We start from the raw sequence: 25,340 nt of genomic DNA, 5'->3' as shown, positions 1-25,340 counted from the left end.
TCAAAGACCTGCCAGTCCTGCTTCAGCCACCTGCTTTGTGGGAAAATGTGTTGATAATTTAGCTGTGCTGATATTTACAATGACAGAATTCAGCGTCTGAAAGACCCCTTAATGTACATACATGTTGCCATTATAAGAGTACATCAAAAGGAACAAGATGCAATAGCTGGGCAGTAAGTTCAAAGGCTCTGACTGGCGGCTGGGTGGGAAAATGCACTGATATTTACAGTGATTGAATTCAGAGGCATACATGTGGTAATTTATAAAAGTACATCAAATAAACAACTTTATCTTACATTATTGTGTTCATTTCTGAACATATCGGAATAAGTAGTGCACGTGACATCAGAATCAAGACATGTTGAGACTTAGACAAAATGTCATTTGTAAATTGGATAAGTATTTTGGGGTTAAATGGCAAACTTACGAAGATTGTAACAAGATTCAGAAGAATGCTAAAGCTGCTAGAAATGATAGGATCACAGGGTACATGTATGTTAAGTCAATTTTAAGCAACAATACGAGCCCCTGTGGTTCGGAAGGGACAGTAGCTAAGTGTAACAAAGTGTGTGATGCCTAGCTTAGTGTTTGGAATAAGTCCTTACTTGGATTGACAAAATTCAGTCTCTGGTGAACGAACAAGAGCTATTTAAGAGGTACATTGACTGACCACACTTTATTAAAAATGCCCCTCGCCTTAGCCCGGTTAGTTCTAGTGTTGTAGCGAAATGTATTTAAAAAGACATCAGTAGCTAGGCCTAGTTTTGATATCAATTACGTTGACACACTCTTGCCCATTCAGTGATTCACAAGCATGTTTTGATAGCTGATTGACCTATAACCCTTTTCCGAGTAAGGTAGCAACTATCAATTTCCTGCATGATATCCTTTGATTATAAAGCATACAAACATGTGTTTTAAGATCAGAATCGGTGATTTGGATATTTAATACCTCTTGTACACTATTTCGTCATAAAATTAGTTTGAAACTGTAAGTGAACCAGTAGGCCTAACAGGAAATAATGGCAGACTTTGCTAAGTCTTGGATGTATCAGTTTATTAGATTGTCTGTTTTTGGAAATCGACAGGCGAATATATTCAGAAAAATAAACAAATCATTGAAAGCAAAGCCTAGGTATTATTTTATTAAAGATTTAACTTTAAAATGCAAATTATGTAGGTCAGAAACGTATGGGACAATGCTATGTTGTGGAATTCATGAGATGCGCTTTAAGGTATAAGCTGTTTTCTGACTTAACATGCATTTGCAAAAATACGGGGATAAAACAGCAGATCAGAAACTATTTAACCATTGCCTAAAATTACTACAAGTTGACAAATAAACCATAAATTTGCAATCCTGTCAATGGATTGTTGTAATGAAGCTATATTAAAGTGAGTGCTTACATTACGAAAACCTCTCCATCTAAAAATAGATGCACTCATATCTGTGTTGATTCTGTAGAAAAGAATGGACTGCAACTTTTGATGGTGGGACTCTTTTTTTTAAACCAAAATAGGAGTCCTGGACTCCTAGTTTTAAAATCCTTGCGAGACCTCTGCGACACGTAGCATGATGTCCCACCCAGTCACATTATCCTGACACCAGGCTGACCAGTCCTAACACTAACCTCTTAATGCCAAGCGCCAAGCGAGGCAGCTGTTAGTACCATTTTTGTAAGTCTCTGGTATGACTTGGCAGGGGATCAAACCCATGACCTCCGGCATCCAAGGTGGAAGCTCTAACCACTAGACCACCGGAGCATTATATCATTTTGATAAATCAAGACTGTTGATACATCAGCTCATAAAGGCTACTGGTACAACAGAACATTCAAAAACATGAATTCATTCAGAACACTATATTTTTGGACTTGCAATAGAACTTTTAGGATTATATGGGGTTTAATTCACAATACTATAAGTTCTTTTTATATTTTCACTTTCTATTTGAGGGAAATAAATTATACGTTGAATTTTACTAAACTTCATGGTTTTGCTTTTCTGTTCCTTTGTTTCGACAACAATATAACTATTTCCTCTTGATGACCTTTCATGCTCTAGAAAATTAATTCATGACTGTTTAATAGATAAATTTGATAAAACCCTCTACTTTTTTAGTTTCTGCATAAACCACACCAGTTCTCAATCATACAAGTGTTTGCATGCAGATACTATGATTACATAAATAAAAAATCAACTGAAATCATGGAAAAAAAGATATAATCATGGACAAAAAGAAATAAATGTGATTATCTGACAATTATTTTGAATTAGAAAAAACAATTCATGCATTGAGTACACCAACTATGGAAAATGCAGGAAATCTACTTGATCTGTCCTTAGTTTTAAAAATAGCACTCTTTTTCACAAGAATCCCACATTCCAGCAACCTAGTTGCATCGCTGGGTGTTTGAATTTATGATAATAGTCTGACTTACTTGAATTATCACCTTTATCTTCTTTCTTGACCAAATATAGTCCAAAATAGTAAACAAATTCTTCAGCTAAATCAATCTGGGAAGCAACAGCCTGAATAATGTTGAAAAAAAAATGAAATGCACAATAATAAGATTATAAGTGTAATTGTTGTTATTATAGTATAGTAATTCTGCATATGACTGTGATAAAATTATTCAGGTATTATGCAGTTTTCAAATTCTTTCTGAACCTATCAACTAAGGAGAAAAATCATATTACTTGCGCTATTTTCATCAGAAAATTTCAACCCTCTCCAAAGATGTTAAACTTAAATATGTTGTTTACTGTAACTGTCTACATATAACTGCAAGAAAGATCTGAGAAATAATAGTTCAACATGCTTGGATATTTCAATCAAATGGGTATGAGAGACTTTATCATTTGCTCGTTCAATGGAAAGCATGGCGAGTAAATCATTCAGTCTTTCAGAATTTAGTAAGGAAAGTATTTTTCTCAAACATTTTATGCTTGCAAAACAAATTATGTGATGGTCAAGTCAACCATGACTCTGACATAGCAATGACAATGAAGTCCAAAGAGATGATATAAAGTTAAAAAATATGCATCTTTACAAAAACATACAGATAGAATGTTGTTGTTGTTGTAGGGTTTAACGCCATTTTTCAGCACACGATAGGCTATACATGGCGGCCAGTATTAATGGTGGAGGAAGAACCCGGGAAAACCCCCGAGAGAACCACCAACCCACGAGAAGCTACTGGCAGGCTTTCTCACATACCCACATTGGCTGAATCCGAGACTCGAACCCATGCAGACAGAGGTGAGATGGCTGTGATCCTTAACGGACAGCGCTTTAGACCACTCGGCCACTCAGGGCCCCTACAGATAGAATGATGTGTGTTGTTCAGTTTTTTAATTAAAATGGTAATGTACAATATCTGTAAGTATTTAAGAAGAGGAAAGCAAACTTTTAAGTAAATTATGTTTCTCCAATAAAAATACTTACCTAATACATTAAGCCTAGGGATTTAAGCTGAGCACTATACCAATGAGGATGCTTGCATGGTGGGGTGGTTGGGAGGGATTTTAAGTAATCTCATTAAGTATATTCAGAGATTAAGTATATTCTGAGAAACTAATTTACTTAAAAATTTGCATTCTCCTTCAAATACAATCCCCAATCATATTAACCTTAGAAGACTAGTTAACACATTAACCCCTGGTGACGAGTTTAAGTGGCAGGAGGTAGTAGCCTACTACCAACCGAGCTCTGTATCGTCAAGGTCATGTATGATACACTAAAGTGGGTGGTATTATAGAAAGGTAGACAGATGTAGCTCTACAATGATACCAAAAAATCTGGAATTTCTAGTTGCACTACAAAATACAGAGGAAAAAACCTCATTTTTTGGACCCGATATTTTTCTAACCAAAATTCATCCGTGGTTAGAATCCAATTTAGTGTCTGGATTTTAGACTTTTTGGTCTCAAATCTAAGGCAAACTTGTATGAACTGCAAACAGACAGCTGAACCTTTGCAAAAAGTAGAGTAAGATGGGCATTTGGAATAAAGAGTGGTCTCGATACGAAAATAATGGGTCCGTTAAGCACACACACACACAAATAAAACTTTTACCCTTCTGCTCATGCACGAGCCAAATAGCCAATGAAAAACGATGTTTCTAACACAACTAGGCAGTATGTTATTGGACGATCAACTGGAATCTGGTGTTTTAGGATGTATTCATAAATAACTTTCAAAATGTGTTTCCTACTCAATTTCAGACAAAAACAACAAAAAACCTCCAGGGGTTAATGTGTTAATAGGAGGGAATGCTGAGCACCCCACCTATACTTTGGGAAGAAAGATTGGATTCCCTATATGAATGACATCCCTCCTACTTAAAGCAACATAGCATATGGTCACATGAATCACGACTGCTTAAGATAATTACTGAAATCTTCTTACCATCAAAATTCACTGGCAAAATCAGCAAAGCTAACAGGTTATGAAAGTTTAATAGGGTCTTGTGGTCATCTTGGTTGCAGCCATGGGACCCACTAACTTCAGGTTTTATCCCTGCAAAGCTAAATCCCCAAGATAAAAGCTCAAGAAGGTTCAAACTGCATGCCTGTGAATGACTTCTATGATGTCTTAGTTCAAAACATTGCATTCAAATACAAGGCTTGCAGAGATTGCTCTTATTTGATGAGCTGAAATTCTCATGAAGCAAGTCTGATCTACTGAGACATCAGTATATGCCAAGTATACAACCCATTTATGTCATGAAGATCTGGCTTGGGAGGTGATGACCTGCTTTCTCACCTTCACAGGGAGAAAAAGATCTTTGTGCATGTCATGATTTATCTCTGTGAATCCAGTAATGCTTGAAGGCATGGACAGGATCTGACATGGCCAGTGCTCTCAACTTACCAATAAATGTGAGGAAGCATATGATAAATCTCTGAATGACCATCATGGTGACTGGTTCTTGACTACTACACATGGTTTAGTCACAATGATCACCAAACCATTGGATCTGAACTGATAATAGTTTGGGTTGACTGAAAAGACATGTCACCCAACCTGCAGCAGAAGCTTAAACTATTAGGAAACAGGTTAGTAGAGTAACAAGTCCAGATTAATGGCTCAGATTTTTCTGAATTGAGCTACGATAAGATCCTGGACAGATTCCAGTTTGAAAAAGGATGAGAGATTTTGGCATATTCAAATCAAAATTGGCTAGTAGGTATGATGTGTTTATTATGAATGATATCTCTTCTGCCATGATGCCTGAATGGAGAGATGGTTTCTGATGGTAGCTTTTTCTCAGCCAGGACACTCTAGTCTGCTAGGAATGTGTCCAATTAGTTTGTTGAGCTGAATTAGTTTACTGAGCTGAAGTTGGCAGCACTGACAAAGAAACTGCCAAAGTAGCACACATAGGTTGGCCAATTTGGTGACCCACTATTTAAGTAAGTCACCACTACATTGTTGTCCAACATAATTAGGATGGACTTCTCTCAGTGCCTGTCCTTCTAGAACTAAAAGGCCTTCATGCTAGCTTCCATATGGAGGTTGATGTTTAAGAGGCAGTTCCTTTGGTCCCCACTTGCTACTGACCATATTTGTACTCCAGCAACATGTAGACTCCCCAATAGTATGAACTGGCATTGGTAGTCACTTCAGATCAGGGCCTATCCAAAGGACTACCTGTCATGAGCCAACCATAGTTGCACCACTGATACAGGAATAATCACACCTCATTAGTGATATTGGTGTTTGACTGAATGGACTAAAAAAGGGCTCACTGAGCCACCAAAGTCACTTGTAAGGTGCATATATAAAGGCAGCACAGCAGGATTAATTGCACTGCTGCATTGAATAACCCAACAGAGTTCCAAGAACTTTCTCATGTAAATTCCCATCCTGTTTGAAAAAAGTGTTGAGTTCTATAGTATGCACAAAGCTGACATCAGGGAGATGTACAGGAATTAGACTGGTTATAACCTCCATACCAAAGTGGAGAAAACATTAGGATGGGTGAAGGTTGGATTTGTCCCTATTCATGAGAAAGCTGAGATGGATTCAAATGGAACAAGATATCACTTTTTCCTCTGAGAATAGAACTTGCCATTCGATTTTGGAGGAAATTGTCCAGATACATCTCAGTTACCATTGAAGAAGTAAACCAGAAAAGTGTGGTGATGCAGTCCATCATGTGGTAATGACCTAGCAGATTATATTTGTAATGAATTGACAGATCAAAATTAGTACATTTGTCATGGTAAGCAAACCAAACAAACTTTCACAAAGCTGGGTGAATGGCACATGAAAGTGGGCATCTGTAAGATCAAGACAGATGGCATAGGCATACTTATCGCTCTGGATGGAGAGAAATGTATATATATTGCATTCTCCATCTTAATCCTCAGTAGAAGAATGAATTCATTCAGGCAACTGAAGACTATGATCGACCGCATTGGCATTTTTGGTATGGAACAGCAATGAATAACACAGAGATTGTGGTTTTCATACAATCTCAACCAGCTGTTTCTTGATGAGTAATGTATCTCCTGCTTAAGAATTTCATCCTTCTCCAAATCTGGTGAAGAAAAAAGGGAGTGGGTTATAGACAAAATCCAAAGACCCTTCAAATAACTTGGATCAATAATTCATTTTACGTCAATAGATTGATCCAATGTTATCAGATTTGCAGGATTCTGCCCCCACCCCCACCCCAGTAGACTGTCTGTGGGTGGTGGGGGCATTAAGTCATTGGCTGGAGACAGGCTTGGGTGCCTATTAGATTTGTTTATCTGTCTTCTGCTGGCATAAGGTTGAGACCTGAATAGCACCTTGGAATATAGCTGTTGCTGTTGTTTGGGTTTAAATGGTATTTCTCAGCTCAAGAACATGGCAACCAGCATAACTGGTGGAGGAAGAATCTGAGTTAACCACCAACCTACAGGAAGTTACTGGCAACTCTCTGGCATACCCACACTGGTTGACTCAAACCCACACCAACAGAGGTGATATGCCAGTGATCAGTAAAAATGAGTGCTTCTAGACCTCCCTACCCAGTCAGAAAATCACAAAGAAGGCCAAATCTACATTGATGACATTATAATACTGTTCTAATCCCACTTTGATGTAGCACGCAATGTTTTCATTTAATACCAGGAGTACAGTCTAACAGGTGGTGGAATGTGTCTTGTATCAGACTGTTAATGGACTGCCTTCATTTTGGGATAAACCATTCCCTGTGACAATGATGATGCAATGCCATCATCTGTATATAATTCATGGCCAGTATCCTTGGTGTGAGCAGTAAATAAAAGAAAAGTCAACTCAGACATGATAATTTTGGCACAAACATGTGGATGGCTGGTTTGCAGGGAGTGTGGCCAGCATCCAGCATGGTTACCAATGGTGCAGATGGCCTGGTTGGTGCCTGTACCATGGGCATGGCTGAACAGACAGATCTATCAATAAAATCCCTGTCATGCTTGGGAAGTCTAATGCCATGTGAGATGGATGGATCAATCAGTAAGATCTCTGTAATTGTAATTGGATGTAGCCGTAGATATATTAGGATGGAAAATCTATCATTAATATCTCAGTAACTATAGAAATAGGAATTTGTAGATCTGGTGTAATGTCCGGATCAATCACAAATATTCCCATAACTGTAACTGTAGCTGTAGGCATTTTAGCACAGGGAAAACTCTATCATTAAGATATTTATAATTGTACAGAGATGAAGACATATTCCTAGCAAGACAGAGAGATATATCAATAAGATCACTGTAATTGTATCTGTCTGTAACCACAGGCATGTTAGGCTGGAAAATCTATCATTAAGATCTCTGTAAATGTCAAAAGATGAAGCAGTACACCTGATAAGATGAATGGATCTATCACTAAGATCCATGTAATTCTAACTGTATGTAGCTGTAGACATGTTAGGACAGATAAACCATTAATATCTCCATACTTGTCAAAAGATGAATCTTTAGGCCTCAAAACACAGAAATATTCTTCAATGTAATCCCCTGATTGAGTTGGCTGAACTGGCTGGACAGTCACCTCAACAGGCTGGACAACTGTGGAAAGCTTCAGCCTGCTATACAATAGTAGAGGCCAGATCTGTTGAATTCCTTAAAAACCCTATGTGCCCAGACCTAATGGCCTGAAGGCCATACTTGGACATGCAGAGGTAACTGATCAATAATTGACTTTATGAATTTATCATACAAATGGATTTAAAATGTCAAGCATTACAGATTTTAATGGATTTAATTAGAACAACTGTATGTTGTCAATTTATCTGTGACATATACCACTCAGTAACACAAATGTATTTTACTGTGGTTTTGTAATTATTTTATCCATCCATCCATCGAGTTGGGCTTATTTAATACTCCAAAGTGCAACTCTGACTCACTGATGACAAGTCACCCCTTCCAATGGATCTGACTTACATAATACACACTTATTTACAAAAGGGTCAAAGAGAAATTGGCTTTTTGTAGCCATAAAACAGGAGGAAGGAACTTAAGTAAGTATATATAAATTGTGCATTTTTTTCACCCCCTTGGTCCACTTCTGCAAAACCATAGTCTATACACTCAGACCATATAGCATAGACTGCATGGTGCTGGTGAAGTACATTTTGTACATGCAAGGAAAGACTCGCGTGTATTCCTTAGCCTTGAATTTGTTGCATTTGTTACACTTCAAATACAAATACAGGTTTTCAATGAAATGACAAGATAAAACAAACAAAACAAAACTGTATAAATTAACAATGCAAAGTCTTAATAAGTTGCTAAAACAACACCTATTACTAAACAGGTGAGCAATCAATAGACAGTGTACACATAACCGTGAACAGTAAAATTACAAAGTCCAAAAAAACTAACATTTTTGACAAAATATCTGCAAATTCAACAAATAACATTTACCAGCTGTTTAGGAATGAATATTAATCCAAATAAATCACAAATACTGTATGGATGGTTCAAATTTAACACAAATTTGGCTTCAAATTCAAAGGAAGTGTCTCATACGATGTTGTAAGGAAGCAAAGCTTAAAACCTAGAGACACCTGGTGGTGGCAAGAGGAGGTAATGGACAAGAGCTACTGCCCTTTGTTTACATAAGAGATGGGAAAGACACAATTTTGCATTTCTGCTAGGGCTGGGTTCAGGAGATAGCATGCTTTTATCCCTAAGGTTAATGTGATCTGGGAACATATTTGAAGGAGAAATGGAATTTGTGTTGCATCTTTGTATCTGCATTTTCTTGATTGCAACTATTTTATATTATATATTGATGCTCAGGTCGAGTCACAATGAAAAATCTGTTAAAAAAACATGCACCTAACTGGGAAGAAATAAAATTTAGAACATATGCCAAAACCTGATGCAGCTTACAAATATTTTTTTGAACTGCACAAAAAATGTAATTAGATTAAGTACATATTCATATAAACAGGCCTTCCAACCCTCGCTTGCCATGAATGAGAAGTTTATAATAATAATGTATAGCACCTAATCTTTAGAAGCTCTAAGCACTTTACAACATTAGACAACACCTTTAACATAAAAAAAAAAATATATATATAATGATATTATTACAATAAAAACAAACACCATGAAATTAAAAAAAACATACTGAAAATATTTAAGGTAGGGAACATTAGGTCTTTAAGTTTGTTCTTGCAGTCAAAATAAGTGAGCTTGAAGAGCATTCTTAAATGGAATCACTGTGTCTTCTTGTCTAAGTTCAGTGGGCAATTCATTCCACGTTGCTGGGCCCTGGTATGCAAAAGAATGTTGTCCATATGACTTTGTTTTCATAGTGGGAATAATGAATATACGATTGTCAGAAGAGGAGCGTAAGTATCTTGCTGGTGTGTACACATTGGGGAGGTCAGATAGGTATGTTAGAATGGAGTCTGTCAGTGAAATGTAGCACACAGAACAAATTTTGTGTTTGAGTCTGGATTGAATGGATAGACAGTGTAGGGTACAGAGCAGCGGGGAGGTGTGCTCTGATCGTGGTACTTTAAGTATGATCCAAGCAGCTGTGTTTTGAACTTTTTGAAGTTTCTGAAGTAGATATTGAGATGAACCAGACAGTCCAGTCTTGAAAGTACTAATGAACATACAAGTGTTATACAATCAACTTTGCTGACAAGCTTTCCAAATTAAGTTCCTGGATATTTAGATTAATATCAGGATTTTACTTTCCATTACTGTATTTCACCAAACCTTACATAAACATATAACAATGAGACAACATATTTTTTGATAAAATCCAAGTACAATTGAAAAATGAATCTTTATACATAACAGCATGAGGCACTCATGCTCGGATAACTAGTAAGCCTGCTTATAATGTGGGGGCTGGCATGATTCCTATTTTTCTTTTAGAAATGCCAAAAGAATTTGCCCTTATTTGTAAAACATGAAGAAAATTATGATCAAAACTGGTAAACGGAACCTTTAAATACCATGTTTTATTGTTGAAAATGGTAGTTAGTGTCCAGAAACTTAAATCAGCATCATGAAATTCTTCACTTATGATAAGCAGTCCTATATTCTGTTACATTTTCTTTCCCAAAAAAATCTCTCTGTAAATAACATTATTTGATGAATTCTGATCAGTGAAAATGTGACTAATGCATACTGGTGGCAACACTTGAAAAAATAAACAGCAATTAAACAAGCTTTGTCAAGTTAAATTTTTGTTTTAGATGTATATTTTAATTGTTTAATTATCATAAAAGTGATTTATCTTCTTGTATCAAATGTTAAAAATGACAATCTGCCATCACAGCTATGTGTACAGGCTTTTCTTTGAGAACATAATTAACTGTCAACTGTTTGGTGATCTTTAATTTGTAGGTGTATATAGTTGTAATGTTACACTCAATTACAAGACCTGCTTTATATTATCATGTTAAATATGTCCTTTGTAGCAAATCAAATAAAAAGGATGGAATAAAAGTTGAAAGTCATCCAAATCCTACCTGCATAGCAGCTAACAGTCATGATCATGTGTCAGGTCAACTTGTTTCAATTAAGTACTCAAACATTGTTATAAATATTATTCAGGTAACAATTAAACTAGTTTAAATGTGATAAATATTGCAAGGCAACCAAGCAAAAGGACTATCAATGTGAATTCAAAGCTTTGTGAGTTATGAAGAAGCATGTTCCAAAGTTTGTAAGGAACTTAAAATTCTGAGATTTTCTCAACAATCAGCTAAGTTTCACTATTACTTGCAACGAAATCACAGAATCAACATCTCATTAATAAATAAAAAAATTGTTCAGTTGTTTCATGAAACAAATGTCTCTACTTTTTGAACAAAAGGAATCTTGTTTTGCTGTGTAAAAAGCAGTAACATAATACACAATGTTCTGTTGGTATACAATGAGGCACACATGTACATGATGTGTTGAAACCTTTGGACATGTTTCAGGCAATCTTTCTGTGAGGTTATCTTGAAAATAAAGGTAACTTATACCAAAAAGTAAAAAGTTCCATTAGAAAAAGCTGTTCATTGATAATCTTCCCAATGCAATATAAAACGAGTATTCAACCATTAAACAGTGCTGCTCCCCCCCCCCACTTCCAAGGTCTTCTTGATGTCTGGCCAGGATGGCACCCCCTTCTTGACTTCTCATAGGTCACTTGGTAACTCATGCTCTCACTGATAGTGCATTCTATGGTTCTGGACTCTGTTGTACACAATGTTTGTGATGGAAAGGTGTATAAACTTGAAAAGTCTTCATGCCAGGATGCTTTTTGTCAAAGGTTGTCAAATTTTATTAAGTGGTTTTGGAGAAGCTGCTCAAACATTTTTCTATTTTTGGAATAGTGGCAATATTGGATAGTGAATCTGCCTTTTCTGTACAAATTTGAAAGGTTGATTTAAGATCACTCAGACTTGCAGCTAAGTGCTAAAAATTGGTACAACTGGGGCTAGATTTAAAATAAAGTCCTATCTCAATTTGCCAACGTCCATTTATCTAAAAACTGCTTTCTTGGTATTATAAAGAAGTGATTCATGAAAATTCATTTAAAAAAATAAACTTTTTTGTCCAACAATTACTGTTTAACAGATTTATTCATTCTTTTTATCAATGGAAACAACTTGCATCTGGTAACCAAGATCACAATGAAATCTATTTCAGTGTGCATTTCCAGTACACCTGCTCATAAAGGTCAGTTCCAGAATCACCCTGTTCACCGTTTTACTTTCAGGTTCAACTTCTACTGACAGGTTTCAATTTAGACTATTTGCTTACAAAGTTTTAAACAAAAGTACCAACAATTGTGAAATTCAGCAGTTGGTATAACTAGAATACCTCAAGCACTTCTTCTGTTTGGTCTGTGGACATAATATTCAAAGGAATCCTGTGTCCATTCATGAGGAAAACTTCAAGAGTCACACTCTCTGCTTGCTCTTTTTGAGTTTCCTGGAAATAAAAACAATCAGAATTTGAAGTCATGTTTGCCACAAGCAATGCTCCCCACAAATATAGCATTTAGCTTTCACAATGCCTATTACGGCAATAAAAGAATCAAATTGGGTGGCAGATGTGAATTAGAAGGCACATTTGCAAAGAGCTGACCAATCTTCAATTCTTAACTGGACTGGTCAACATATAACTCCTAAAACAGCCTGGATTAATCCCACCAAAAATACTTCTTAAACTAATGTACCTAATAAAGGGTCTCAAGGTAAAGTAGTTCTCATTTTTAACTGAGTCAACCTCTAAAAATGAAGTCTTTATTATTATTATTATTACAGTGGTCCCCCTCTCATATGGCCACCCCTTCTGAACCAGGAAAGTGGCCTCATAAGACAGGTGGGCTTTCCAGAGGGGGACTAAAACATTTGTGAGAAGTATATGTAAAGCTATATATTTCAAAGCATTTAATATCTTCATTTAAAAGTAACATTAATTATTAAAAGGTTCTTGTTATAATAATAGACTTATTTCAACTGAATATACTACATTAATCATTCTTATTCTTGGTATAAGCATGATATGCAAGCGGGTATTGTTGTCATGCACATTGCAAAACCATTCAAAAATGTCATTTAAATCTTGGTACATACATAATTCTCTTTCCATCTGCTCCATTTTCCCACTGCTGCTTAATAAATTCCTTACCAGTTATGACATTGTTTATTCGAGTCTTTCAACATAAAATTGTTCGATTGAGTAGAATAACCAACTTTCTTCTAAAATAATACATCTCTGTTTACATGGTGACATGTTAATGTTTGGTAATGATTTATTCAGATATTGCTAACTGTATGTGATTTAATTATGCAGATAAACTTTTGTAGAGTGGACGAAATACCATCTTCATAATGGAAGCGATGAATGCGTTTTGTGATTTTTTTGGTCTTTGTCTGGTACCCGGTTTTGTTCAATTTCCGTGTGTGTGTGTGTGTGTTTATGCACAAAATCTATTTTTAGCCTATACTGACCATGTTATGATCTTGACAATTATGTCCTGTTGTAATCATCAAAGAGAAGAACTTGACAGATGTGTGAATCCCAAAACTATCATAACATTTCCTGTAAACGTCAGCTTTAATATACAATAATATAATCTAAGTGTTACACGTACTTTAGTCAACACTTCTTTCAGTAATGGATGTCAAACACTAGGAGACATATATCAACAGTAGAGATACTCTGATACATGACATGAATCAATTATTGGTTCTGGATACATTTGAAATAAAAAGAGGCTGCTTGTGAGGGGAACATTTTACATTTTTGTACTAATATGCTGGCTGCTGGTCGCATTAGAGGGGTGGCCGTCCTTGAGGGGTACTTTTGAACACAAACTAGTCGCTGCAAAGGGAATCTGGCCATAAGAAACGGGTGGCCACTGGTGGGGTGGGGGGGACTACTGTATTTTTTTTTCTTCACCTGCACCCGCAGTTTCTTTAACTCTGGAATAGCCCTTAATGAGTTCAAAGGAGCCAGGTAATTAATTCTTCTTCTATGCATTTACTCATTTCATCTTTTTAAATCTATTCTACATCCCAAACAGCCACTGACAGAAATGGTAACAATAATAGTACCATATAATAAAAAAAAATCATTATATCTAAATAATGCACATACAAATAACAGCTAATAAGAACATATGTATTTGTCTATTCAGGATTTATAAAGCATTTCTTTCAAATAGGTTCTTAAATCTGCAATACTGTTACTCATAATATATTCTGTAAATGAACCAAAGTAAAATTGATTAAAAGACTTGTTTTCTGGTGAAATAATTAATTTTGCATCTAATACTTCTTACTGGAACACTACAGGCTTGTTTGACTTACATAATAGGGGCAGCCAAGATAACAGTGTCCACATCTAAGGACAGTAGATTAAAATGTCTTCATATTTGCTCATAGGAGTTATTGGTAAATCTGGTATTTGAACCTTATGCAGATGAGTATGTATGTAGGTAGGTAGGTTGGTAGGTAGTTATATTTGTATGTATAGATGGATGGATGGCACATCAGCTAAATCTGTGGCTACATAGTACTGATTCAAAGTCAATTCTAAAATGTCAAAATTCTAACAAGCAGCCTAACTAACAAGTCAGATAGAACATCAATGCCCAAACCAATCAACACAGGTCATTATATTGGCTAAATTTATTCTTTCATTGCTATTTATAACATTTCTTTCAATATTATTTTTTGACTGATAAAATAATTCAAAGTCCATTCAAGGCTGCCACAAAAGAAAGTGATTTCTCTCCCAGAACAGAACAGGAAGAAGTTAAAGAGCATCAGGGAAACTCGATATACTTATATCGTAATACCAAAGTAATCTCCTGTTTTAAAAACAATAACATCAGACATAGTTGCATTTAGTGATGTTGTAGCTTCTGCACTTATCTAAAAAATTTTGAATGGTTATTTGTTTATTGCTTGATTATTATAATAGATAGGGTAGCTTCTTTTTTCATTAAAGTTTAGCACTAGAAATACCATTTGTTGCTGAATATAATTTTATCCGAGTCTTCTTCAACACAGATAACTTGATACATAACCTTGAGCTGCCTTTTGGCACAACTAGAAGTGACATTTGGTGTTAAATTCTGATTTTACCATTCTCCAGGAGTAGAATAGGTCTATTTGATGTTGATTTAAGAAAAATAAACTGAATGCATTTATTTTTGCAATTTCTAAATGTATTTCTTATTTTAAGTGACCTTTGAATATCTAAAGCTTAAATTATTAGGATTGTATTTTGAAGAATTATCTTGTTAATTCAACACATTACTGTAGCTCTACCAAGACAATGAGACCAACATCTAACCATTTGGTCACAGACAACTAATTATCTAATGGGCTACCAAACCAGATATATGTGTGACTGGGGGAGGGGTAAAATAATCTGTATTATGTCTAGACTTCAGAAGAAAGAAGTACACTTAGACTTAAGTCTGTCTAAAAACATTGTATTTTGCCCTATTTGGCAAAATGGGTACCTTCTATAAGAAAAATATGGTCCATTAAAAAGAGATTACATGTTCATTATCTGTTAAATTTAATATCTTGCTTCTGTAGCTCAGTAACTCATTTATGATAACTTTTTCCAATTTTGTATTAAATTCCATCCATTTTCTCAAATGTCCTCCTGAAATATCTCCACCTCTGGTGCAATGATGCAACTGGTCAAGGAAGCATTTTCCTTTTTTAACCCTGAGTGCCTGTTTATGTGTCATGAGGTTGTACCATACTTTAAGCTTTGTACCATCAATATCACTTATGACACACCAAAGTGGGTGATATTACAGAAAAGTAGACAGATGTAGCTCTACAATTATACCAAATGGTGTTGAAATCTACTTGCATTACACAACAGAGCAGAAAAAGACTTTTAGAGAGAAAATATTACTGATTTTTGGAACCAGAATTGTTTCACCCCTACTATCTAACAGGAACAATTTTCAAGATGACTGCTGTTGTGGCCATACTGAATACAAGATTTTCAAGATGACTTCTGTTGTGGCCATAATGAATACAAGATTTTCAAGATGATTGATGTTGTGGTAAGAGTTTAACGTTGTTTTTTCTGAGTTCATCGTGGTATAAACTGTCAGTTGCCGACTCACACGGCAAATAACGCCCGAAGGGCGTTATGTAAGCTGTGTGAGTCGGCAACTGACAGTTTATACCACGATGAACTCAGAAAAAACAACGTTAAACTCTTATAATTGAAATTTTAATTATTTGTTATGTTATTTTGTTTGCATCATTAAAAAACAGAAATCTTAATTGAGCGTAGTAATACATGTTTGTGGTTTTTCTGTTACGTAGCTATTTATAGCACTTGGGATGTCCAGCTTGATCGCAATAAGGTCATCATAATACCAATCCTTCAACCAATGGAAGCCAATTTTTTTCAATTATTTTTTGTTTGTTTGTTAGAATGTTGTTTTTCTTTAATGCTTACTTCATGTCTGCCTTAACTGGCGGTGTTTATCTTATGCTGTACACGTGACTCTATTTATAGAAGTGGAAAAGTAGTTCTCCTTACAGTTCATACAGAAATGAACGCAATTCGTTTTGATCACGTGGTAACATTCTGACCAATGGAAATGTTACTTTCCTGTACCAGCTACTGGCATTGCAATTATGCCATAATGAATACAAGATTTTCAAGATGACTGCTGTTGTGACCATACTGAATACAAGATTTTCAAGATGACTAACATTGTGGTCATACTGAATACAAGATTTTCAAGCTAACTGTTGTTGTGGTCATAACGAATACACAATTTTCAAGATGACTGCTGTTGTGGTAAGAGTTTAACATTTTTTTCTGAGTTTATTGTGGTATAAACTGTCAGATGCCGATTCACACAGCAAATAACACCCGAAGGGCATTATGTAAGCTGTGTGAGTCGGCAACTGACAGTTTACACCACAATAAACTCAGTAAAAACATTAAACTCTTATAACTGAAATTTCAATTATTCATTATGTTATTTTGTTTGCATCATCAAAAAATAGAAATCTTAATTGAGCATAGCAATACATGTTTGGGGTTTTCCTATTACGTAGCTATATTTAGCACTTGGGATTGTCCTGCTTGATCGTAATAAGGTCATCATAATACCAGTTGTTCAACCAATGGAAGCCAAATTTATTCAATTTTTAAAAAAAAAAATAGTTAAGAATTCCTATCCTTTAATGCTTACTTCGTGTCTGCCTTCACTGGCAGTGTTTATCTTATGCTGTACACGTGACTCTATTTAAAGAAGTGGAAAAGTAGATCTCCTTACAGTTCATACAGAAATGAACGCAATTCATTTTGATCACCTGATAACATTCTGACCAATGGAAATGTTACTTTCCTGTACCAGCTACTGCCGTTGCAATTATGCCATAATGAATACAAGATTTTCAAGGTGACTGCTGTTGTGGCCATAATGAATACAAGATTTTCAAGACGACTGATGTTGTGGCCATAATGAATATAAGATTTTCAAGATGGTTTCTGTTGTGATCATACTGAATACAAGATTTTCAAGATGACTGCTGCTGTGGCCATACTGAATACAAGATTTTCAAGATGACGGCTATTGTGGCCATTCTAAATACAAGTTTTCAAGATGACTTCTGTTGTGGCCATAATGAAAAGATTATTTTCAAGATGACTGCTGTTGTGGCCATAATGAATACAAGATTTTCAAGATGACTGCTGTTGTGGCCATACTGAATACAAGATTTTCAAGATGACTGCTGTTGTGACCATACTGAATACAAAATTTTTAAGATGACTGCTGTTGTGGCCATAAAAATACAAGATTTTCAAAATGACTTCTGTTGTGGCCATACTGAATACAAGATTTTCAAGATGACTGCTGTTGTGACCATACTGAATACAAGATTTTCAAAAGGACTTGTGTTGTGACCATACTGAAGACAAGATTTTCAAGATGACTTCTGTTGTAACCATACCAAATACAAGATTTTCAAGATGACTGCTGTTGTGGCCATAATGAATACAAGATTTTCAAGACGACTGCTGTTGTGACCATACTGAATACAAGATTTCCAAGATGACTGCTGATGTGGCCATAATGAATACAAGATTTTCAAGATGACTGCTGTTGTGGCCATACTGAATACAAGATTTTCAAAATGACTTCTGTTGTGGCCATACTGAATACAAGATTTTCAAGATGACTGCTGTTGTGACCATACTAAATACAAGTTTTCAAGATGACTTCTGTTGTGGCCATAATAAATAGATTATTTTCAAGATGACTGCTGTTGTGGCCATAATGAATACACAATTTTCAAGATGACTTCTGTTGTGGCCATAATGAATACAAGATTTCCAAGATGATTTCTGTTGTGACCATACTGAATACAAGATTTTCAAGATGACTGCTGTTGTGGCCATACTGAATGCAAGATTTTCAAGATACTGCTGTTGTGGCCATAATCTATACAAGATTTTCAAGATGACTGCTGTTGTGGCCATAACGAATACACAATTCTCTAGTTCTTCCTCCACCAATTATACTAGTAGCCATTTATAGCCTATCATGTGCTAAAAAAAGGTGTTATACCCATAACATCACCACCACCACCACAAACAACAATGGAATGAATGTGTTGTTAAAGTTTCAAGACAATCCTCCAGGACTGGTACTTTACCAGAAGTAGAAATATCAAATTTGTGCTAATAAAAGGATGGATGTCAGACAATGGTCAAGAGACTGCCTCACAAGTTCTTCTGGCCTATGACCAGTACAGCCAAAAACGAATCAAATGATTCAATATTTTTCAATGTATTGATAGAATGCATAAAAATGTATGGACTCACAAAGATAAAACAAAGGGGGTCAGACATTAAATGTAATAAAATGTGCAAGTGTATACTTTTTATTAGTTGCTTGTGTATTATGTATTATACATACATCAATATAATAATAATAATAATAATAATGAGGACTTTGTATAGTGCCTAATCTTTAGAAGCTCTAAGCGCTTTACAACATTAGACAACACCAGTAAAATAAAAAAAAACATAATATGATTACAAAAACAAACACCATGAAATTATAAAACAATAAAAAACATGCTGAGAATATTTAAGATAGGAAACATTATTAGGTCTTTTAGTTTGTTCTTGCAGTCGAAATAAGTGAGTTTTGAGAGCCCTCTTGAATGTGATCACTGTGTCTTTGTGTCTAAGTTCAATGGGCAATTCATTCCACATTGCTGGGCCCTGGTATGCAAAAGAACGCTGTCCATATGACTTTGTTTTCATACTTGGAATAATGAGTGTACGATTCTCAGAAGAGGAGCGTAAGTATCTTGCTGGTGTGTACACATGGGTGAGGTCGGATAGGTATGTTGGACTAGAGTCCGACAGTGAAACGTAGCACAGAGAACAAATTTTGTGTTTGATTCTGGATCGAATGGATAGCCAGTGTAGGGTACAGAGCAGCGGGGAGGTGAGCTCTGATCGTGGTACTCTAAGTATGATCCGAGCAGCTTTGTTTTGAACTTTTTGAAGTTTCTGGAGCAGATATTGAGATGAACCAGACAGAATTGAGTTAAAATAGACCAGTCTTGAAAGTACTAATGAACACACAAGTGTTTTAGTGGCATCAACTTAAAGATATTTGCGAATTGAGCTGATGCGTCTCAGCTCAAGAGATGCAGCCTTGCATATGTTCATGACATGTTGGTGCAATGTGAGAGTGTTGTCCAGAGTAACACCTAGGTTTCATACTGATTGTGTGAATTTAATGTTGGTGTTGCTGATATTCATTGTTTGAGGTAAAGGATGTGAATGAGAAAGTCTTTGTGTTGTGATCTGAATGGCCTCAGTTTTATCATCATTCATCTGCAGCTTGTTAAAAGTCATCCATGATTTCACATCAGAAATGCACCTCTCTACACCTTGGATGGTAGTATCAACTTCAGTTGGGTGGCTAGATTTGTATATTTGGGTGCCATCAGCGTACAATTGATGAGACACTGGATGACGACTCATGACACTTGAGAACAACTGAGTGTACAGAATGAAGAGAACAGGTCCAAGAACAGACCCCTGTGGAACACCACAACATAGATCAACTGGGCTGCAGTGTATTCCATTTGCAGATACAATTTGTGTCCTGTTGACCACATAGGACTTGAACCACAGTAAGGCTGTATCATGAATGCCAAATACATGCTGGAGAGGGTGAAGTAATGTGTCATGGTCTATTGTGTCAAATGCTGCAGACAAATCAAGGAGGGTGAGAACTGTAATCTTTCCACTTTCCAACGCAGAGAGAATGTCATTAACTACTTTTAGAAGAGTAGTTTCAGTACTGTGGCAAGGGCAATATGCAGATTGTACATTGCTAGAAAGACTGTTTGAATTTAGATGAGATATAAGCTGGGATAGAACCATCTTTTCTAAGATTTTTTATATGAATGGGAGATTAGAAACTGGGCAGTAGTTCTTTAAATCGTTATGGTCTAGTGTTGGTTTCTTCAGCAGAGGCTTTACAATGCCAGTTTTGAAAAATGATGGGAATTCCCCAGATGAGAGAGAGGTATTAATAACATCAGTTAGTGAAGGCAATACTGGATCTAAGCACTCAGGCAGCAGTGATGTTGGAATTGGATCAAGTTCACATGACTTTGGTGCGCTCTTTATCACGATTGTACGTACAAAATCCATAGAGACAGGTTCAAAATGTTGCTAATGGTTGCCGCTCAAATTCAGTATCCCAACTGTATGGTGACAACGAGTCAATTGAAACTGGTGTCAAGCTTACCTCTAATGGTTTGTACTTTGTCACGGAAGAAATTTGCAAACATGTCCGGAAGGATGACTGGAGAGAAGGTAGTTGGAAGTGGTGTAGATTTGTTCCTTGACATTAGCTTGTTAGTAATCTCAAAGAGCTCTTTGCAGCTGAAAATTTCCATGATCTTAGTAATATAATGGGCTGATTTTGCTGCATGGACTATATTTGTGACATTCTTCTTAGCGGCTTCATAGATTTGCTTATGAATAGTGAGTCTGGTGGAAAGTAAAAGCCTCTCAGCTTTATAGCGGTCTCTTTTAGCAGTGTGAAGCTGGTCCCTAACACTGCTATACCATAGAAAACACTTCTGAATTGATACTCTGCACTTGGTAGCTGGGGCATGTTTGTCAAGCAATGAACGCAGGCAGTTATCAAGTTGTTCTACGGTAGGAGGTAAGCAAGTTGTTAGGTTAACTTGGATGATGTGCACTAGTTTGGTTATATTTATCATGCAGAGATTTCTCTTAGTAGCAGATAAAGGTGGAGGGTTAGGGACTGATACAATCCTCAAGATGGCATATGATGCAGAGGTGATCTGATGCAAGGACATGGGATACCAGGGAGGACCGCAGAATGTTTTCATCAGGTCTATGAAGAATCCAGTCTAAAATGTGACCATGTTTATGGGTGGGTTGGTTAACTGATTGTTTGAGGTTGAAAACATTAATGGAATCTATGAGTTTTGATGTATTTGGGTTTCTGGGACAGTCAAAGTGAAAGTTGAAATCTCCAAGAATAATCAGGTTGCCACCTATTGAATATGGTATTCTGAACATCTAAAGCACTCACTCTCCTACTTGGTAACAATTTAAATATTAAGATTACCTGTTGTGCACTGAGGAGAAAGCCATTGAAGGCATCACTGCTGGCTATTATAGGCTCCTGACTTACTGCAACAAAAGAAAGACAGCATCAACTTACAGGTACAGTGTATGTTACCAACAATGAGAAGGTTAACGTGAGATTAACAGTGATGTATGAGATGCCAATTAACAAAAACATAACATTTTCACTTTTCTATCTACATGATACTTGTATACATGTACAGTGTATCTGACATTAACATGTCAATCTGATGCCAATTTTGTTATGTATATGAAACTTTAAGGACAGGAAAATAGATGTATTTATTTTCACATGAGGACCAGACCTGCATCTTTCACATTTGACCATCACTCTGTCATATCTAAGAATTAAAAATCCACAGTATCAAGACTTCCACTATATGCTAGGTTTGGACAGGATGACTGCACAATGTACATATTGTCAAAATAAAAATAAAATTTCTTTTTTATGTAAAATACGTTTCCTCAATAATACTTACCTGATTATAATGTTAGGAGTTTTGTCACTACTTTACAAATCCAGACCTCCGATGCAAATAATAAAAAAAGACACTAACACCATCTTTTAACTGGGTTTAACATCTGCAAGTGCTAAATCATTTTACCAAAATGTGAGTGATACATACATTGTATTATGGCAAATAGATGAAAGTGGTACATAGTGTTATGGCAAGATAATTGTATATGCCACTACCACTGTCATAGTTGGGTATAAAAATGGAAACTGTTTCAATACGAATTGCATTGATAAAAACTGCAAAAATAAAAGCAATACCAACTTCAGCACTAAGCTTTATGACAGTGATAGGTGAAAAATTGTGTGTGTGTGTGTGTGATTTGGATTTTTAACATAGCTTTAACAATTTTTCAGTCATATCGCTACAATGTCTGCAGTGTGGCAGTCTATAGTGATGTCTAGCACTCGGGCATCATGCTGCAGACTTTCAATTTTGGCAGATAATTAAAACATTGCCAAATGCTATTAAAATTTTTATTAAAATATTCGTAATAAATTTGCAATGTAACATAAATAGCATCCTCAAAAATAAATTAAAAGTGAACATTGGCAACAGTCCCATAGTACAAAGAGTCAATAAAATGTTAACAGAATAGGAATTCCACAGATAGTAATTTTATTTCTGGCATTTATGATCAAATTAGCACCAACTTTAACTACAGAACATAAAACATCTTTTTCTAACTTCCACTTTTATCTCTGAAAGAATATTTGACATAAAAATTTACTCTGATTAATAATTCAATGTATTAAAACAAAAGGGGTGGGAGGAATTGTGTAACATCAATGTAAGACAAAGTGAATTTCACTTTTGTGTGCAATCAGGCACTGTGACAGACTTTATGATGGGGAACAAAATAGTTTGCACTGTTATGTATATTTAATTTGTTTGTTGGTTTTTCTTAATGATTAGATGTTATGATTATCTGTATTTTGTATCAGACCTTTGTCGAAAAATCAAATTAATGGTGTACCCGACCAATGACCTTTTTTTTGTAAACAACATAATACATAGTTAATATTTCTCTCTGAGTATAGATTAAATATTTCTCTCTAAGCATAGATTAACACATTAACCACTGGTGACAAGTTTAAGTGGCAGGAGGTAGTAGCCTACAGCTGAGCTCTGTAGCATCAAGTTTGTATAAGATACACTAAAGTGGGTGGTATTATAGAAAGGTAGAAGATGTAGCTCTACAATGTTACCAAATAATCTGGAATTTCTAGTTGCACTACAAAATACAGAGGGAAAAACCTCATTTTTTGGACCGGATTTTTTTTCTATCCAAAACATACGTGGTTGGAATCTGATTTTGCGTCTGGATTTTAGACTTTTTGGTCTTAGATCTAAGGCAAACTGGTATGAACTGCAAACAGACAGATGTACCTTTGCAAAAAGTTGGATAAGATGGGCATTTGGAATAAACAGTGGCCTTGATACAAAAATAATGGGTTCGTTAAGCAAAAAAAAAAAAAAAAATTTAAAAAAAATCCAGCTTTTACTTTTCTGCTAATGTGTGAGCCAAATAGCCAAGAAAAACAATGTTTCTAACACAACTAGGCAGTATGTTATTGGACAATCACCTGGAAGCTGGTGTTTTAGGATGTATTCAGAAATAGCTGTTTCCTACTTGAATTTCAGATGAAAACGACAAAAATCTCCTGGGGTTAATGTGTTAATGGATGTATTTTGATGACGTCACCAAATTTGAATATTCTTTGCATATTTATTCACTTGTGCATCAACATTGCACATAAATTACAAATTTAGCAATTTCTTGATGATTTGTAAAAAAATTTTTTACAAATCCTTGTTTACACATTAATCCCTGGTGACAAGTTTAAGTGGCAGGAGGTAGTAGCCTACTGCCGAGCTCTGTAGCATCATGGTCATGCATGACACACTAATAAAAGTGGGTGGTATTATAGAAAGGTAGACAGATGTAGCTCTACAATAGTACCAAATAATCTGGAATTTCTAGTTGCACTACAAAATACAGAGGGAAGATCCTCATTTTTTGGACCCGATTTTTTTCTACCCAAAATTCGCCCGTGGTCGGAATCCGATTTTGTGTCTGGGTTTTATACTTTTGGTCTCAGATCAAAGGCAAACTGGTATGAACTGCAAACAGACAGATGAACCTTTGCAAAAAGTAGGATAAGATGGACATTTGGAACAAAGAGTGGTCTCAATACGAAAAAATTGCTTTTTATATAATGTTGTCAACTTGAAAAATTATTCGTTCTTGCCTTAACCTCAGAAGCAAAATCAGTCTTATTGTTGTCTTCAGTTTTTAATCTGGTTGGATTTATTTTATTCAAATTATGATTCACTGGAATTATAAAGTGCTCAATAACATTCTTAGACTAAGACATTATTTTTGGAATTATAGTGAATTCAGACAAGGACATTTTGGATTATATTACATCAAAAGACTTAGCACAATGCCAAATTCCAGGCCATTGGCTTTTCAGCATATTTGAGACTACAGGCACATCAACACATTCAATATCAGAACTTATTTGGAATACCACTGGAATTCAGTTAGAACTTCATACATTTGAACTTGTGATAGAACTTTCTGACTATTTAGGATTAATTCACAATACAGTAAGGGTGTTGGGTTTTTTTACATTTTCACTTTGTATTCTGGAGAAATAAATTACTTGTTGAACTTCACATAACTTCTTGTTTTTGCTCTTTTCTGTTACTTAGTTTAAGACCATATAGTTTTAACACCTCATATCACTCCTTAACAAAAGCTATGGTCATCTATATTTCATGCCCTGCCCAAATACATTAGGAAACAAAAGGATTTTGTCAAAGATTTTATATATAGGCAACAAAATATACAGTGCACAAAAAATTACTTTAAAAAATAATTTATGGTGTCCCACCAAATACAGTGTCCTAATATATATGACAAATACAGTGAGTGGCAGTAAAAATGTCTACAGACACCTTATAAGGAAGATATTTCCCATCTTTCCTTAAGATACCTTAAGGCAGAGAGGGTGTAAGAATCTATCTTAATCATACCCAGCAAAGAATTCAGCTGAGATTGGGGATCTCTACAGGTAGTGAAGCTTGACAAGGTAACTGATTTCTGCCTAAACATCCCAGTTCACAAAGGAGAGAAACAAAATTTAAATT

At 35.6% G+C, this 25,340-nt stretch overlaps 1 protein-coding gene across 4 annotated transcripts in view; it reads right to left on the bottom strand.

Annotated features, from left to right (window-relative positions):
* The window catches only part of LOC149784321 (sorting nexin-17-like), a 196,658-nt gene that overhangs the window by 112,450 nt on the left and 58,868 nt on the right, over positions 1–25,340 (bottom strand). For all 4 annotated transcript variants that reach the window (XR_016413845.1, XM_089932348.1, XM_089932349.1 and 1 more), the window contains 3 exons: positions 21,650–21,714; positions 12,328–12,438; positions 2,442–2,532 (listed from right to left, as the gene is read on the bottom strand). Coding sequence is in view for 3 of the 4 variants with exons in the window: in XM_089932348.1 (XP_089788474.1) it covers positions 2,442–2,532; positions 12,328–12,438; positions 21,650–21,714 (267 nt within the window). In the remaining variant the exon portion in view is untranslated. The remainder of the gene's footprint in view (positions 1–2,441; positions 2,533–12,327; positions 12,439–21,649; positions 21,715–25,340) is intronic.

Source organism: Sinohyriopsis cumingii, chromosome 14 (genome assembly GCF_028554795.1).
Source record: "Sinohyriopsis cumingii isolate HCF-2022 chromosome 14, ASM2855479v2, whole genome shotgun sequence".
Taxonomy (NCBI): Eukaryota; Metazoa; Mollusca; class Bivalvia; order Unionida; family Unionidae; genus Sinohyriopsis; species Sinohyriopsis cumingii.
This window is presented reverse-complemented; position numbering and strand designations above follow the sequence as displayed.